Source organism: Drosophila guanche, unplaced genomic scaffold (assembly GCF_900245975.1).
Source record: "Drosophila guanche unplaced genomic scaffold, DGUA_6, whole genome shotgun sequence".
Classification (NCBI taxonomy): domain Eukaryota; kingdom Metazoa; phylum Arthropoda; class Insecta; order Diptera; family Drosophilidae; genus Drosophila; species Drosophila guanche.
In genome coordinates this window covers 18228625-18243857 of record NW_022995743.1, presented here as the reverse complement: position 1 = coordinate 18243857, position 15233 = coordinate 18228625, and the positions used below count along the sequence as shown (strand labels likewise).

The window sequence follows — 15233 nt, the reverse complement described above, 5'->3', positions numbered from 1 at the left end:
CGGAAAAACGTATCATTAACCTCAACATTTTCTGAACAAAAAGAGAAGCTTGCAATCTTCTTCGTGCCACAGTAGACGCATTGTTTTTGGCACCGGGTATAGTTAGCCCCGCCCCCTACCCACCCCTGGAAAAGGGCGAAAACCTCCCAAATCTACAATTTTTAAGATAAAAGAAAACGCCGTTCCGTAGGGAATGACCATATCTATCAGATCACCAAATTGGGATCCGATTGGACCATTATTATATCCAGAATGAAGTAATTAATTTGCAGTGGCTAAACCCACCCCGTCCCGCAGATTTTGTTGTTTTTTTCACATTCTCTCATTCACACTCTGCTTCTGCAGTGTGCGGCCTCTGCCTCTGTCGCGACTCTGTCTTTAAGTTGGATCTGTAGTGTGCGGCTCTAGGGGATGTTGATGTTGCTCTCCTGCTTCCGGAAGATGTATGGAAGCTGCGGGGTTTGCTAAGTTGTACGCGTTGGCAATTTGTCGGCCTGTTAAGGGGCTTTTGAGAAACATTTTAAACACCTGAACCATAGGTCGACTAGCCTATAGAAAACAACCTGACAATGCCATTAATTTCGTATCCAACAAGTTCAGTTTTAATACATATTTCAACAATATACAATTTGTTAATTAATAGACTCGCACAGAAAAAAAGAATTTAACTTTACTTTTTGCCAGTTTCATTTTGCAACAGTTGCTGTTGTTTCACTTTTGTTGGTTCACTTTTCATTAATTTCTTTAGCTAGAAATATATTTTAAGGTACAATTGATAAAATTTAGCCTGCCATTTTACTGGTCATAACAATGCCTGTAACATACTTTCTTATTGGATCTGACCTGAATTTGCAATGCGTTTTTCTTTTGTTTGACTAAAACCTACACAATGAAACATATTGGACTGGTAAAAACAAAATTAGCCATCGGCCAAAAGTCGACCACAATTGTATAATCCAAAATACGATATTACGGCACTGGCCGTACTGCCCCGTTAGCCTGTGGCGTCGATAGGGATAGGGTAGGGCTAGAGTAGCTCAATATTCTGTATCCACGAATTATAGTTTAAGACATTTGGCTGACGTACTGGCCGTTGCCGCAGCCTGCCATCGTTTCGCACCCATTTTCCCAGAAGACAACCAGAGTCCCAAAAGCATGTTTGCCCCTGCGAGTGTCCAGCAGCGCACATATTAACGCATTCAGTGCGGTCCACGCGATGTAGGACTATGTTCTTGAGGAAGCGATTTTAAGGGCTGTCCTGTGTTGCGTCCCATCCGGTGGTAACAAAAGACTGGATGCCTTCTACCTTGCTCTTATAGGCTCCTACGATCAGGCAGATCGGCTGGATGTGCTCTACGAGGGAATATCATAGATATCATCCGAGAGATCTAATTACCTCCAAAGTATGTCATGCTTTTGACTATGTCATGTTTTGATAGGCCTTGTTGATGATTTGGTTTTTTGGATTTTTGGATTTTTTGATTTTTGGTTTTTGATTACTTATGTTTGGAACAAACTCACCCACATTGTCTCGTTCTAACTTATGCAATGATCTCACACGTCCCTTCTCATTTTATTTTCACTGTGACGCAGCTCAGCCACATGCGTTCTTGCGAACTTTAGCCGCACACCCCTATACCTTCAGAACCAAGCGCGTAGCTTTCTGGTACTTCTTGCATTTAAATAATATGAAGTCAGTCGTCAACGAGCTGCCATAACACTTACAGAGCGATATAAAATTGTTTTCAAAACTTTTGAGGATATTGAAGACCTTGACCTTGCCTTCGACCATCTTTGACCAACCTCTAAAAGATACGTTTTTAGCATAAAAGATCAGTTTTAAGGAACCTTCTTCTAGTTAAAATGGTTAATTGCAATAGTAAGAGCACATTAAACTTAGTTTTAAATTCCATTATACCTCTTGGCTTTAGCTTTTACCCAAAATCTTAGGTATACTCTACTGGAGCAAACAATGATTTCTTCAAAGCTCCAAAAACAAAAATACATCCATGTCCACATTTCACATCAAAATATTTAATATAACAGATTAGGTTTATTTTTGGTGACAATTTCGAATTTGTTGTTGTTTTTTAATAATTTTGAAGTACTTGCACTCAGCACTACTATTTCAATGAACAGCCCATATCAAGGGTATCCGTCAAAAGTTATGAAAAACAAGAAGATGGAATGCAAATGTGTAGGGATTTATTTGATTTTCTAAAGCCTACATTCCACTCTATTCAAAAAGCTATCATTTGCTTAAATTGAAAGTCTGGAAGTGTCTCAAAAAAGTCTTTGAATGTGAGAAGGTCCGGCACTACTATGTCATTGAACACAACTGATACATCAAGTTTCGGGCACAAATGCAATATACCCTTATTTCTTTTCAAGTACCGGGTATAAATTTCATCAGACCATTTCTAAGCCCCATATCTTTCAGAAAAAGTTGGTTTGGTTCCTTAATCATAACAAAATTTGATTCTTTTATGACGAAAACGTAACAAGCGAGTGCCGGTTTCGCGCAACACGGACATGATGAACAAACAATTACAACAAGTAATGATTTTTACTTTTGACCGTCAGCTAAACATGTCTGAACATGTTTTTAATCAGTTTTATACGGTATGAGACTACGTCACATGTACTTGTGCATGTACATATGCATATAAATATGTATGTATATAGTTAACGAAACGTATTAATTTTTCAAGAGGTTCATCTCGTATTACACTCGATGTTTGTCACACTCTTCGATATGACCGGTCGGGCGGAGGGCCGCAGCGCCGGAAGGACGTTGTATTGATACTAGCAATTATTTGCATGCTGTGCAAGTGCTTCAGTTTATGCCTTATGGAAGATATTTTCGCATGAAAGGCATAACTATGTAGGCGGCGTCGTCTGTCTTTGTTGCGTGCCAGAGCCGGCTACTTTTTCACGCACGGTTTCCACTAGGTCACTAGATCAATAACAGACACCCATTTTTTATGAGCCCAACATAACGCTGGCGCTGGCCCTTAATTTAAAAGGGTTGATTGGTTTGGTGGTCATTTAGTTTTATTGTCCTTTCGAAATACCTTCTCTTCGCAGAACGCACTGCAAATATCACATCAGATCCTCGATTTTTATTGGGTTTTGTTGGCCTTTCTAGTGTTCAACTAAACGATCCGTGATCCGGCAAACGTAAGCTCTGTTCGTTTGACGGTGACGCCAAAAGCGAATACACCTGCATTGTTCTCTAATCGTATACTTCCTCTTAACATTTGAAGCTGCCTGGGGTGCCTAGCCCAAATAAGGAGGCGCTACTTCGAAACAGTGTCACAGGTGCACCTCAGTCTCACGTCCGCCCAGCTTCTACTTATGTACTTACATATGTATTTATGTATGTAAATATGTGCATATATATGTATGTATTTATAGGTAAGTACATATGTAATTATGTACATATGTATCTATGTATGCTCCGAGTAAAACTGATAAAACAGAGCAACTTACAATGCAATCGGGTCTAGCTGGAGTGCTGTGGCAGAGCCTTTAACATCCGCCAAGTGTGACGACAGATAATCATTGACTCAGTGGCAACTGCATCTCATCCCATAAGCTAAAACTCGCTGCAACAATTCAATTTGCGCCTCGTGCAGGGGGAATTGATGCTCCCGTTTGCAGTAGAACTGAAATAGCTGTTTCGGCTCTTAAAGACGACTCGTGCGAGGGGCGTCTGACTTCGACCATTGGGTCATGAACTTCAATTATGCGCTACATCATGGTTTCCCTTCCCTCACCACACTCACCACTCTACGCGCAGCAGCAGGTGCCTCTGTTGATCTCAGTGATCTTCTGCACTTGCGTTGCGATGTTGTCTGGTATATGTATGTGTATGTACGTACATACTTATGTGTGTATATATGCTTAGTATGTATAAATGCACATATAAAATTGCTGTCAAATCGGCTGGCGGACATAATTACAAGTGCGTTTCAATAACTGCGACGCCAAGGGGTGGTGGAGCGTGGCCAAAAGCACTTACCACTGCAATGTTTCCCTTTTGGGAACATCAGATATTTCCCATTTTTACTTGATCACTCAGAATTTAGATATTTTTTGTATGATGCATTTGGGGAATAAACAAAAGTGTGAAACCGTTGAATGTTTACAACTTCTAACTAGAATATTATTTAGAATTAAAATTAGGCAGGCAGCGCTTTCCAAGTCGTTGGGGAATGGGGAAAGCCGTTTTGTGGTCTTATCAGCACACTCGAACAGACTCTGTGGCCTGGAATGCACTTTCTCCCTATTGGCTTTTATTGTTTTACAATTGCCTTGATAAACAGCATACAAATGCAATTACTGAGACCCACACGCTTGAGGGTCAGCCAAGAACTAAATGCTGTTTTTCAGCTTTTCAGGTCCGGCCACTGTTCTGTGTACTTGTGTAATCGCTCTAATTGATTGAGTGAACCCTCGTAGATACTCAAATAAGTTCATGCCAGCCGCGAATCATAAATAAACCTACCCCAATACTGGGCTGGAGGCATACTGGGCATAGCAACTGTATGTATACATGTTCATGTTCGAGCCTAGGTTCCAGCTGATAAGCAGTTTCATTATTGTATAAACAAGGCACTACTTATAGCTAGTGGGCCCCAAGTTCAATGACAGCGGCAGGCAGGGCCCATAAGCTGCACATTTCGGGAGTGTACCCACATAAGAATCGTGATCGGCATCCTTTATATCCGCCACATGCTTTTCATTTTCATTGGCACCGCCGAATGTCGTGCTTGCGATGTGCGACGGGGCTTGGGGTGTGGTTTGTTGCGGTGCGGGCCTGCGTCATACTCGATTTTATTATTAATTATAACGTAATATGTGTGTTCTTATATGCACAAAAACTCCCTTTTAGAGTTCATAAGAGTATAACTCGCAATAAGTAAAACCCCTCACCGCCCAATACGATTTCTACAAGCCTCCCTCTACGTCGACTGTAAAAAGTCGACTTTGTTTGTGTTTGGTGGCACTGCATATACATACATACATACATATATGTCTGTATGTGCGTAGCATACCAATGGGATGGGAGTGCACGCTGCCACTGCAGTGCTGGCGCTCACAACAAGAATATCCACCGTTCGAAATGGTCGAAAACAATCAGCAAAACTTATGTACAAATTTGCATCGCGGCATCTATGGAATTTTGCAGTGGTCGCGTAGAAAAATAAATAAGCAAAGCCAAATTCATGAAAAATAATGAAATTATCCGCGAACCTTCTTTGCCAATATCGATCCCATTCTGTTTACTTCGTCGCGATGGTAGGGTATGGATCGTACGCTTTTACCAGTGCTCAATACGTGATCAATGCAAAGGATCAGGGACGGTCGAACAAGTTGTCCTGTTGAAAGTGTTTTCAAAAGTGCATAAGGATTTTATTTATTTATTTAACTGATAATTTTCTGAATGGTTATGCTAGAAACAAAACAAAGACTTCAGCTTAAACTATTTATACATTCACATATTGCTTTTGACAAATGTGTAGGATGGACGATCTCAGTCGAGCACCAGACTGTTCGTGGCAGCGTCAGTGCAGCGGCAGCGGCAGCGGCAGCACAAGCATAAGCACAATTCATTCGTTTCCGAGTCGTCGGGGAGTGAAAAGAGTCGTCCAAAGTTCGGTGGCGCGGCACACAAGATCTCGTCTTAGTCTGCTTTTAGTGTTGCGGCAGCGATTACGGAAATAAAACACATTTGTGTAGATAATATGAACCAGTAATTATTAAATCTTACAACTTGGCACGACTTAAACGACAGATATCAAGTCAACCTATTTTTTCTCGTTTAAGTCTCTCAAGTCTGCAGAAGTAGATACATCTTTAGTTATCTGAGAACGGAGCGAAAGAAAGCGGGAGACTTTGCCGGGCTTTATTAAATAAATGTAAATTCGTGGGATCTTTAATATGTGCATATGCGCGAGAGTCAAAGCGAGTATAAAGTGTTCCAGAGTGTGCGTAGAGAGCGTCAATTAAATTCAATAAATCAAAAAATAAATATGTAAGTTTGTGCTAGCGAATCCTGATTTTCGAGTGTGTAGTTTGCCAGTGACTGTGCGGCTCTCATCAAACCTGCGATTTATTGACTTGCCGGAGCAGGAAAATTAACTTAATTAACTTTCTAATACATTTTGATGAAAATTCAATCACCGACTTAAAAATGGATAACTGCCGACTCTGGATGATCGTGACGCTGGCCCTGACGTTGCATCTACTGCCAAGCCTGCTGGTTGATGGCTTTAACTTTTCGCCGCGTGCAAACCTAGTGATAAGCACCCCCCGGCATCTGAGTTTTCAGTTGAATCAAACGCGCAGCTCCTACTTCGGATACACCCTTGTGATACGACCGACAAGGTGAGTTGCATAGCACCGAGGAGGGGCTCTAAGAGTATGCAAATAATTCGACAACCGCCCCGGCCCAGTATATTTGCACTGTTTCCACACACACATTTCGACACCTTCTGTTCATTTGAGATTGTGAAAGACAACCAATACGTTTGAATTAATAACTTTGAGCACCTTTGTCAATATTTTGAGACTCTTGGCACATGGAAACAAAAGTTGAGACTCATAGTCTCTTGCTAAATATACGATTGACGATTTCGAGTTCTGATGGAGACAATGGTGATATCACATTGATACAAGAGTTTTTAAAAAATGAGCCCCCACATAGGTCCAAAAATGTTCTGTATCCGAATTGGGATTAGATTGCATTATTATTATAGCCAGAATGAAGAAATTAATTTTCAATAGCTACCCCCACCCCGTCCAGCAGCTTTGCTAGTGCTTTCTCGCTCTGGGGGAGGGTGGCGAGCTAAAAGGACGTGTTGGCGGGACATACTAACTGAGTACCGGGTATAAAAGTTGTGACGCGTACAAAACGTCTCACGAACTTTCCTACTCGTTTATGTTTCGTTTGGCCGAGTAGTTTGCCAAACCAGCAATCGTAAATGGGTCCACGGCCGCGACTCGATTTCTGTTTTCCCACCATCAATCTCGACTGGCAGCTGCATAAACATGCCGAACAAGTAGGAAAGTCTCAGCTCGAAAACCACTCAAAAACAATTTCTCTTCAGACAGCAATATCTAAAAATAATAACAAAAAATTAGCTTCGAGTTCCATCAGTTTCAATTGCCACAGATCCGAGATCTCTTCTCGGCTCCAGCCGAGTACGATCCGCACAATTGACAAATTTCAACACTTTTCTCTGTGTGTTTTTGATGACCTACATACTTAGGTAGCTAGTTCGCTTGAGACTTTATACATATTTATGTGTATTATATGTAGACCTGTTGACGGGACTTTTGCTCAGAAATGACATCACACACCTCAGAGAACGGCTCACATCAGAGAGTTTTAAGTTTAAAAAGTAAACCTTGCGAGATAAATAGTCCCTCTATGGGTTTGGTTCCGATTCTCTTCGTTGTTGAAGATAACTTTAGCAGTAAGCAATTAGAGAAAAATGAGAGCCAAGAATTGCATTTTAATTTGTTTTTGTAATATAAAACTCGTTAGCAGTACGTCAAATTATGTGAGGTGAGTTGATACTTCCTGAACCGTTTCCTCATCCAAGATTTTTTTTATTGCTGGTACATATGTATGTACCCATGTATGTACTTGGAAACCTAAAAGGGCCAGATACAAACTACTGGTCTAATTATGTGCGGAAATTGCGCGTAAAATCACGACAATTTGCCATTTCATTCCCCTCAATTGAAGTTGACCAGAATATTTCCATTGTTTCCGGGAAAGCATTAGAGTAACGAGTAATAAAACATACGAATACTTATTACCATTTCTACGGACTGTGGTCGTGGTCTCTCGAATCGAACAGAGAACTGGAAAATGAGCGTAGCCATGCAACCATTCAGACTGAGGCATGACTCACATACATAAGTTGTCAATCAGAACCCGAGTAAGGGGGATACGGCGTCAGCGAACGCAACAGCTGCATTCTGTAATGCAACGGCGCCTCAGCCATGCCATCCTCCTCCCCTCCCACTCCGACTTGACACCACACACATATTTTTAGCCGCTTTTCTCTTGGTCATTAAACCCGATTCCGAAAAATCCAACAAAAGTTGTTTCAGCGTGGTAGCTTTTGTTCTTAAACATTTGCTGGTCGCTGCTCCTGAGCTAATGCCGTTGCTGACGGAGTGGCAGCGGGCATCGGAGCGAAAATTTGTTTGGTCTCAACATGGATTATTGGCCGTTTCAATAAACAGTCCATCGTTTACACAAAGCGAGCATCTTCGCTGCACTCACAAGGGCCTAACATTGGAGCGGGGCAGGGTATGCGTGTGAGACAGTTTTCATGGGTATGTATGACTCACTCTTGGGGAACAACGGAACCAGAAATTCCGCTCTGTTTTAACGAATCATGTGTACGAACATACAGACGTACATTTGTACAAACATACGTATGTACATATCGTTTATCCCGATTTCTTTGCTGAAACAAAAACAAATATGGGCTTGTTGTTTTCTTTGCCCTTCTTTGTTCTCCTCATGAAGAAATTTTCGAGCCGGTAGCCCGTGTCCCAAGTGCCTGTGACTTGCACCCAGTGTTGACTCCCGTTTGGCGGGCATACTCATACAAAAATGTAGCATAAACCCTTTAAAATGAACTGAACTGAACGTTAAAGCACTGACTAATCCAAAGAGTTTTTGCACTTTACAAAAATTGCAGATATCGGATATCTGATGTCCGACTTGAATCTTGCGTGGGGCTGTTACAACACTCTTCACCCACTTGTATATTGATTGAATTGATTTCACTATAAAAAAATCTAATATGGCGTATAACCCTTGGCGAAGCTAACGGTAAAGTGAGTAGCAGCAAGAGGAGAGAGATACAGAGAGAAACAGTTGTTTGGCTTGGTTCGCTCTCATCAGCGGCACAAACGGGCCCAGACGGCTCTCTTTCTCGCGCGTTTGCGCTCGCGCTCTCATTGAGGTAGTCATCCGTTGCTCGGGTCGAGTACGTGATTATTCGACTTTCATATTTCAGTCTTAGCGGACGTGTGTGTTCGTTCTCCACGCCATTCAGTGCTAGTGCCAAGACATTGTGATAGTACGGAAAAACGTCTAAGATTGAAGTTGTCTAGTTTTAACCAGTTTTTAAATATTTCGACAAGGCGTGTAAAGGCTGCCCACAACTGAGGATATGGCGCGGCAAGGTCACTCGTCGATCCTGATGTTGGATGTAATTCTGCTGTTCTGCTGTCTCGCGGTCAGCGTAGGGGCCTTTAACTTATCCCCTCGTCCGAACAGGCAGATAAACGATCCGCAGTTTGCCACCGCTTTGCCCAAAGTGCGTGCGTCATATTTTGGTTATACCATGAGCCTGCGACCGAAAGGGTAAGTGGGCGGGGGAAGACTCTGAAGCTCTCAAACTCTGAGACTTTGGAGCTGCTGGGTGCGGGCAGCTGGAGCGGCGTCCGTTAGAGTAAACAGGTTGTGCATTGAGTTCGTATGATTCACGCTGGCGGGAATCGAACTCCGAAATGATAGTAGTAGTAAAAGTGAATGAGAAGGTTGAGAGGAGAGGCTACCACAGCGACAAAGAAGCACAGTACAGTGAAAAACATTGAGTACAAACTCGCACCGTGCACAAACGATGAAGTCATACTCTCAATATCAATTATCCATACATAACGTGGAGGTGACTGCACAAACATATTTTTTAGATACCAGCCCTGCCCCACCGGGTGCGGTGGCAACGGGAAGAGCTGGAATAAATGCAAATATTGTCTCTGCCGTACATACATACATACTATGTTCATTTTGTGGCATCAAAGCTCGCTATTTTCAAGCTAAAACAGTCAATGCCAATTTGTTATCAGCCAACGTTGCCAGATTCGTTTTCTGCGCTTTAAGATAAGATTGCCTGCTGCCACAGTCAAACGCCGCTAGCGTAAAATCGGTGATAAACCAACCCAACTGAGACCTGTTGCACATCACACATACACATACACACACGTACGCTACGGATCAAAGCGAATCGGAAGACGCACACCCCATGGGCAGTCTCATGCGCTATCTCGTTTTCCACTTGACAGAAATTTAGATGGAAAAATCGACTAATGAATGATACATAGAAAATATTTACTGACTTCAAAGTCTGACTAATACATTCATATGCATATATGTATGGATGTGTGTACGTATCGATATACGGGTACTTACCTTTATTTTCCTTGTATCGTTTCAGTGTCATTGTGGGAGCCCCGCGAGCTCAGTCATCCCTGGAGTCACAGCGCCAAATCAACGAGACCGGCGCCATTTACAGATGCTCTTTGACAACCGGCGCCTGCAACCCATATGTCCTCGATCCCAATGGAAACAGAGACGCTCCGTACAGTGAGTACACCTTCGACTCGGAGCGAAAGGACTTCCAATGGCTGGGTGGCTCGATGGACGGCGGCACCAGCGACGAGGACAAGCTGCTTGTGTGCGCCCCACGATTCTATGCTCCTAGTGCAAAGGATTACCATATGCATGGAGTGTGCTATTGGGTGCAAAACACCCTGGCTAGCAGTCCGCAGCACGTGAATCGGATTTCCCCGTTGCGACTAAAGTCGGATCAAGTGGTGCAGGCAGATAGTGGCAACGAAATTAACTTCTACTACATTCTTGGCGAGCTGGGACTGAGTGCTCATGTTTCGGACGACAACAGCAAATTTCTGATTGGTGCCCCCGGCATATACACGTGGAAAGGATCGGTGATACTCTATGGGCGAGTCGACCCTTCAGAAAACCCAAGCGTCAGCCGGCGTGACACTAGTAGCGCTCTGCGCCGAAAGACACGGGAGAGCGACTCCAGCGAATACACACCCGATAACTTCGTCCCGGAAATTCCCAAGCCCCAGAACTGGGGTCAACAGGATGACTCATACTTTGGTTATGCTGTGGCATCTGGGTATTTCGACAGCAGCAACCTAACCAATCTGTTGTACGTGGCCACCGCTCCACAGGCCAACAGGCAATCCGGCGAGGCATATATATTCGATGTGCTGGGCAAGACCATCAAGAAATTCCATGTGTTCCGCGGTGAACAGTTTGGGGAGTACTTTGGCTATTCAGTGCTCGCCGAAGATCTCAACGGTGATGGACGGACGGATGTGGTGATTTCAGCCCCCCAACACTCCCAGGAAGACTCTCACGACAACGGTGCCATCTACATTTTTATCAACAAGGGCTTTGTGAGTATGACTGAGTCCGAATGCCCGCTGTGAATGTGACTTATCCCTAAACCCATATTGTCAATTGCAGTTCAATTTTGAGTCGAAACTGCTGCGATCACCCATTGCCAGTAAGGCCCGTTTTGGGACTACGCTAACCCGCCTGGGAGACATTAATCACGATGGCTACAATGGTTAGTCGTTGTCATTTGCTTTGAACTTTGCACTTGTTACACAACTTCGTTTTCCGCTTCTGAATAGATATCGCTGTGGGTGCGCCGTTTGCAGGAAATGGATCGGTTTTCATCTACCTGGGTAGCGAGCATGGTTTGCGGAACTTGCCAAGCCAGCGGCTAGATTCTCCTTCGGCATTGCCCTCAAAGTATGGAGCTCATATGTTTGGACATGGGCTCTCTCGTGGGTCCGATATCGATGGCAATGGATTTAATGACTTTGCAATCGGAGCTCCGAACGCTGAGGCCGTCTATTTGTATCGTGCTTATCCAGTTGTCAGACTAAAAGCCACTGTGAAGTCGCAGTCGCGTGAAATCAAGCCGGAGCAGGACAAGGTGGCAATCACAGCCTGCTATGGGATAACCACCACGGCCACAGCGCCAGCAGTCCAAAAGCAGGAAATGTCCATCCGCATCGTCATCGATTCACAGTTAAAACGAGCCAAGTTCACTCAGACACAAAGCCATGAAATAAGTTTCACAGTCGACGCAGGATTGACGGAACAGTGCAGAGTGTTTGAGTGCATTGTGCGCTACAGTGAGAAGGACATATTCACACCCATCGAGCTGGAGATGCACTACGAACTAACAAAGAAAGTCCCTGATTCTGAGGGTGAGATCAAAGCGTCTACAATTGCAAATGATAGGAAATATTTTTAATACAATTTTCCCAACATTTTAAGATTTCTGCCAGACGTGTGTTGCTGTTGATCCCTCAGAGTCGAAAGTCTACACCGAGAAGATCATCTTCAGTACGGGTTGCGCGACTGATATATGTATTGCTGACTTACAAGTGAAAAGCAAGGAAGTGAGGTAACCTCGATCAGGTGCCATATGGCTTGGTAGCATTCTAAAAGAGTCTTGTTTTCTAGCCCTACCTACACTCTGGGAAGTGGCAGTACTATCCGCTTGAACTACGAGATCACCAACAACGGAGAGACTGCCTATCTGCCACAATTCAATGTGACAAGCGTGCCCCACTTGAGCTTCGCTCAGATACCGGGAAATTGCAGGGTGAGCGATACGGGAATGGTGTGCGATCTGAACCGGGGACGACCGCTGGCCAAGGGGGATAGGGATGTCATCACTATTAGCTTCGACGTAAGCACTCTGAGTGGAGTAGCACTCATAATAAACGCCGAGGTGTTCAGCACGGGCTATGAAAAGAATCCCATGGACAATAGGCAGACGAATGTGATCAGTCTGAGAGAGTACACCGAGATAGACGCCACAGGGTAAGAAACGTGTGCTCTGTACAGGCACGGGAATAACTCAAATTTTTCTTGTCCTTTAAAGGGGCCAAATAAATGGCCAAATTGACTTGGAACACTACAAAAACTCTGCGGAAATAATCAACAATTATGAGATTAAGAGCAATGGTCCCAGTATTATCGACGACTTGACATTGTCCTTTCTTATACCCATAGCGTATAAGATTGCTGGATCGACCGCCGTCATCCCCATCATCAACATAACTACACTGAAGATGCAGGCAACTTATGATGCTCAGCTGTTGGGTATAGAGCTGTTCAATCAGAACAACACCAGGCTGATCCTCGATCCAATAGAAATTTCCACCCCACGCGGGATTCAGAGCACGGAGCGAACAGTGCTTAGACAGAATGGACAGGGATACGATATCACGACGAGTGGGCATGTTCATCAGTCTTGGCAAGAGCTCGACGCTGATAGGGTGGCTACCGCTTCAATGACGCGGAAGCGACGGGATCTCAAGGCGCTGACTGCCAACCGTGAGCAGTACGCTCGCATCTCTAACGCAAAGGCGCATGACCTGCTCAGCGAGGACTTTAAGGGCAAGCTGCCGGTGAATCGCACAATTGTGTTTAACTGCAGGGATCCCGACATGACGATCTGCGTACGGGCCGAGATGCATGTATACAACTTTAGGGCGGATAAGCCTGTCAACCTGAATGTGCGTTATTCCGTGGACCTCAATGAAGTCAATGCTATTTTATTGGATCCATGGGAGTATTTTGTCATCCTGACCGACATGGACTTGTTGAAAAAGGGAGACCTGTCCGGCAGCTCGTTCTCCATCAATCGGAAGATTGAGCCAAATGTGATATCCAAACATCTGCAGTCGCGCACTCCCATCTGGATCATAATTGTATCCATAATCGGTGGATTGCTTCTGCTCTCAGCGATAAGCTATGCCCTCTACAAGGTGCGTATCCCGATCAAAATCTGATTATGTCATTAACTGAAAGTTTATTTTCCTGTTTTAGTTCGGCTTCTTTAATCGAGCTAAAAAGGAGGAGCTGAATAGACTGGTGAAACAGAGCCCCGACGAACCCGAGGCTGAGAACCTAAATAGCGACGGCAATAACTAACTTTTGGCGAAAACAAGCTGCAAGTTTCACTGATACCAAATCCTAATATTATAATTTAAAGACGCCTTTACAAATTGTTTATCTACACTGAGTATGTTCCACATGCATTTAAGAAACGAATCGAAATCGATAAGGTCGATAAACGAATGTCCTCACAATTTAAATGATTGCTGCACGCTTATGAACCACGAAAGCATTGAATGTTCTAGTTGGTTTAACTTCCTAGTGGTCTATGATAAGTGTCTTGTAATTTGTAGTTCAACGACAATTAGTTTATGTAAAAAAGTGCCTCGTGTGCAACACATACTTTATTGCCATTTGTTTGTAAATATTTATTAAACATTTGTAATAATCAATTGTTTGAATAGTTTTAGTGGATCTACTGTACACTGTACACTGTCAACTGTAAAACCGAAACTAGTATATTTTGAGCACAATAAAGCTTTTGTAGAAACTATTTTAGTATTACATATAAGAGGAAGTAGGAACGGTGCAGCCGAAATTTCTAAAATATCAGATTTTATACCGAAATTAAGATTTTATTTGTGTGTTTGCATAGATGGTACAGATAGAAAATGATCAGTGGAAAATGTGTGAATTCAGGGAATTTGATTTTATATTGAGGATAACAAGTTTTAAAAGATGCATATAACAATAAGACAACTTATGTGACGACAAATTAAAAATGCTTATTGGTACAAATGTACTTTACGTTTAAGCATATTAATTAGAATCGGTAAAATGCAGTTATTATAATTAATTCTAAGTCTCGTACAACTAATTATAGTTTTAATACAAAGTAGCCCAACATAAAAAGTTTTAGCGATCATTTAAAACACCATTTATTTCATATTCACAGTGACATTTGAAGCAGTCGAAAAAGGCTGCTAAACATCATATGTGTACATACATATGTATGTACACATACACAGAGTACACACATGTAGTTATTTCTTATGAACGATTAAAATGGATTAACTAACTAATTACACTATACGAGAAGTCTGGCAGAAATACTTTTGAGTAGGTTTTGCTGAATTAATTATTTAATTTTGTCGTGGTATGTAAGTGTACCGACAGTACATATGTACATACATATGTGCACGCTTGGTTATAATATGTTTGTTGCTGGGTAAAGTAGTGTAGTTGCTCAAGATATGTAAGTGTGGTTGCTTGAAAATTGCATATGTACGAGAAAGACTGACTATGGCTAGGCCTTTTTAAAAGTATCGAACGTGTGTTATCCCTTATTTTAGCAATCCATAATAAAATTAGTTTGTGATTTTTCGAAAGTATTCAGAAATATGCACACGGAAATGCTTATTTTTAATGGTTTGACTGATGTCTACCTTTTCGTATATGTGTATTTTATGTTTGGACGTAGGTGTGTATGTACATATGTGTATTATTATGAAACAGCAACGAA

General features: G+C 42.7%; 1 protein-coding gene across 2 annotated transcripts; it reads left to right on the top strand.

Annotated features, from left to right (window-relative positions):
* Window positions 1-5648: 5648 nt before the first annotated feature.
* LOC117592169 (integrin alpha-PS3) lies at window positions 5649-15102 on the top strand. 2 transcript variants are annotated; one of them, XM_034285763.1, is made up of 8 exons: window positions 5649-6393; window positions 10254-11244; window positions 11315-11417; window positions 11485-12069; window positions 12140-12269; window positions 12329-12691; window positions 12753-13641; window positions 13703-15102. In XM_034285763.1, the coding sequence occupies exons 1-8, from the start codon at window positions 6200-6202 to the stop codon at window positions 13805-13807; spliced, it is 3360 nt and encodes a 1119-aa protein (XP_034141654.1). In that variant the 5' UTR covers window positions 5649-6199; the 3' UTR covers window positions 13808-15102. The 2 variants fall into 2 exon arrangements, with proteins under 2 accessions (XP_034141654.1, XP_034141653.1); XM_034285762.1 differs by lacking the exon at window positions 5649-6393 and adding an exon at window positions 9045-9400.
* Window positions 15103-15233: the final 131 nt, after the last annotated feature.